Genomic DNA, 3,155 nt, shown 5'->3' with positions numbered 1-3,155 from the left:
ATACTAGTGGCACTAATACGATCGATATACCCAGCACGACATTCAGCACAACGAACGATCGAACCCACACACTCATAAAGCCACGGGATTTATACTGCCGACCCAGCTTATTTACAGTGTACTTTTGCCTCAAACTCGCTTTTTGGTTGGGAACCTAGCACGTACAGTACAGTATACTGTATTGTGCAGTTCACCCAAATTTAGACTAATTTAAGCTTGTACAAACTATAAAATACAAACATTAGTATATATGAGGTTTTCGCCAATGCGGAGGGACTGGGCCATATCAAACGTTTTGGATTGGCAGAAATTCGATAAGACGAGATTTGATTGGCTTAGGCGGTTCTTGAATCCATTCTTGCGACATTCGATTCTGTTTAGGACTACAGTTTCGAATCCATTTGACAATCAACAAACGTGTACATTCCTATAAGCTTGTTATGTAGCTGCATATTTCGCCTTCAACATCCACTTGGTATTGGATTCACTGCTGGTTTTTGACTCAACACCACCAGTCCTGTCGCGTTGATGATCTTGTTCGTCGTTATCTGTAATGTTACATAGCACCTCTAGGCCCACGTCCGTCCGCCCGCCCCCCATCATCCCACCAACCGGTCGTCGTCGTGGCTTGCAAACACGGTTGACACTGGCGTGACGAGGCTTTGGTGAAGGTATAGTTGCTGCTTGAGTTCTTGGTCGTATCGCATGCGCTCGTGGGCTCGGACGCTGGTGACGCGGGCCTCTTGGAGTTGCCGCAGGGCTGTGTAATGCATCTCTTCCAACACGTCCAGCTGCGCCATGCTACACGAGGCCAGGTACTCGGTTTGCCCAGGCACCAACCCCACAGGGCTCAGCGCCACGTGTCGGGCGAGCGGCACCGCGGCATGCATGTCGTCCTCCAACGCCGCCAGGGACTTGGTCGTGGTGGCGGTGGAGCCATCGCCTTGGACGAGACCCACGCACGCCGCTTGCTGTTGCGCCACCACGTTGTGTTGGAGCGTCGACGGGTCGCAGCAGGCCACTCCACATCGTACACATCTACTAACACCAGTGAGAAGAAGACATATAGCCAAAACACGACGGACGAGAGTGGCACGCAGCGGTGGCAGTAGAGCTGCTGGCAGTGCGGACACTGGAGGTTGTCGTGGACCCAGTCGCCACACGTGCCGCATGCAAGCATGGCCAGCGCATCCCGCACGTTCGTGTCCAAGTGCTGTAGCCAGCCTAGCAGGTTGGCGGGACGAAGCGGCACCGCCGCGCCTTTGCGGTAGTGGCGGTCGCTCCACCATCCGTTGCGACTGGGGGTGGCCGAAGAAGATACTGGCTGGATGTGGGCTTGCCACGTCAAAGAAGATATTGGGGCCGACGGCATATTTGACTACATGCAGCATGTAGACAATACATGATCAAAATGTATAGATAAAAAATATTTATAAATCTCTGAAACATTTACGTCTAAAGACGAATGAAAGAATAATACCTCCTCGTTATTTGTCTACAAGCATGTGGAATATCCATGATGCAAAAGCATATATAAACATAAATACGTATCTGAATAACATAGTACTGAAGTAATAAAAATTACGTGAACACTCAGACGTCGTATGGATGACGTCATATGATTTGATCAAATTTCGTTTAGTTTTATATGGGGTAACTAACACACGTACCAAGGAGTGGGTTGGTCGATGGTGTAAAAATGGAATGGACGAGGCCGTGGTATACCGAGGCGTGGAAAGCACTTCTCGGTGGTGGTGGACGGGGGGGCTGTTGGACGTGCGGAACGGTCGAGCGAGTGGCGGGGGGGAGTGCGCAAGGGTTGAGTTTGCATCGGATGTTGTCGGAGAGGATGTCGTTGCACGGGGCTCCTTGGTGGGGACGACGTCGGCGCTTGGGGCTAGTGTGGGCTGCAGGTGGGGAGCAGGTGGTTGCTGCTGCTGTTGTGGTTGGTCGTGGGGGGGGGAAGAAGAAGCAGGTTCGGGGGGTTGCGGGGGGGATGGTTTGATAGTTTCTGGTGGAGGTGTGGCCACTCGTTTCGTGGCCGATCCCGTCGGGTGCACAGTGCTGGATTCCGTGTCGAACGATGTCACAGGTGGCGTCAATGACTTGGTCGTGTCCTTTTTGTCGTGCGGCTGCTTTCGACACACTGTCGTCCACGCATCGTCTTCGACGGCAACTGACAGCCCCGTCGTCGTCGTCGTCGTCGGTGTGGGGGAAGGAGGCTGGTGGTGGATGATGCCTCTACCAACGCCATCAAAACAGGTTCTCAACCATATTGTGCATTTCACCCAAATTTCAACTTGTCAAATAGCATTCGAATCCATTTGAGCTTGTACACACTATATACTTTACACATATTAGTATAATGATACTAGAATATAGGTTGTTTTGCCCAATGCGGAAGGGTCAAACGTTTGGATTGGCACAATATATTCGACAGGACGTGATTTGATTGGCTTAGGCGATTCTTTCATCCGACCTTATTCTGCTGACGGCTCCAGTTTCGAATCGATTAGACAATACCCATTCCCATATACAAAATATATACAGTATTACAACACCACATAAACAACAAGCATACAGTATCCATTCAGGTGAGAATGGCCACGTACGCGGTGGTGGTGGACGGCGGCGGCGCTACGTGGGGCACCGATGCCCCGTCGTCAGACGACTCGTCCTCGTCAGCCTTTGGACTGCTGGGGGCGGTGGACATCTTGGTCGTGGACGGGGGTGGCAGTTTCTTCTTGGCGGCGTGGTTGTTTTTCTTGTGCTTCTTTTTCTTCTTGGCGGCTTTGCCGGGCGTGGCCACGGACGAGTCGTCTTCGAGCTCCAGCATCGTGCGCATGCGCTTGTTGACTTCGTCCTCGAGCTTGGCCCAGTGGACCTTTAGAAAAGCTACGCACGCGTCACTGCCGTCGCACCCTGTTTGCTCGGCTTCCTACACGCATTCATCCATCGTTCACTCCACCGTATCGCATACATTGTCGATTTGATAGTACAAATTTGAGGAGGGGGTGCAATCGAATCAAACCGATCCACAATCGATCGGATTGGTTGAATTTCATTTAGAAGGTTTTGATTGGTTAATAATTTTGAGCTCATCTTAGGTAGCCAATCAAAACGATTTAAATTCCAACGAGATGCCACAACACGAA

General features: G+C 51.2%; 1 protein-coding gene across 3 annotated transcripts in view; it reads right to left on the bottom strand.

The window, feature by feature from the left end:
- Window positions 1-409: 409 nt before the first annotated feature.
- Window positions 410-3,155, bottom strand: part of H257_04974 (hypothetical protein) — a 5,996-nt gene continuing 3,250 nt past the window's right edge. Inside the window, exons 8-11 of one of the 3 annotated variants that reach the window (XM_009829647.1) lie at window positions 2,613-2,938; window positions 1,671-2,241; window positions 1,086-1,378; window positions 410-1,038 (exon numbers count right to left, since the gene is read on the bottom strand). In XM_009829647.1, the coding sequence (XP_009827949.1) occupies window positions 600-1,038; window positions 1,086-1,378; window positions 1,671-2,241; window positions 2,613-2,938 (1,629 nt within the window). In that variant the 3' untranslated portion in view covers window positions 410-599. Of the gene's footprint in view, window positions 1,379-1,670; window positions 2,242-2,612; window positions 2,939-3,155 lie in introns of all 3 variants that reach the window. The other 2 variants (XM_009829649.1, XM_009829648.1) reach the window with 2 other exon arrangements.

Source organism: Aphanomyces astaci (assembly GCF_000520075.1).
Source record: "Aphanomyces astaci strain APO3 unplaced genomic scaffold supercont1.9, whole genome shotgun sequence".
Classification (NCBI taxonomy): Eukaryota; Oomycota; class Saprolegniomycetes; order Saprolegniales; family Verrucalvaceae; genus Aphanomyces; species Aphanomyces astaci.
Note: the sequence above shows the minus strand (reverse complement) of the source record. Positions and strands in the feature narration are given on the sequence as shown.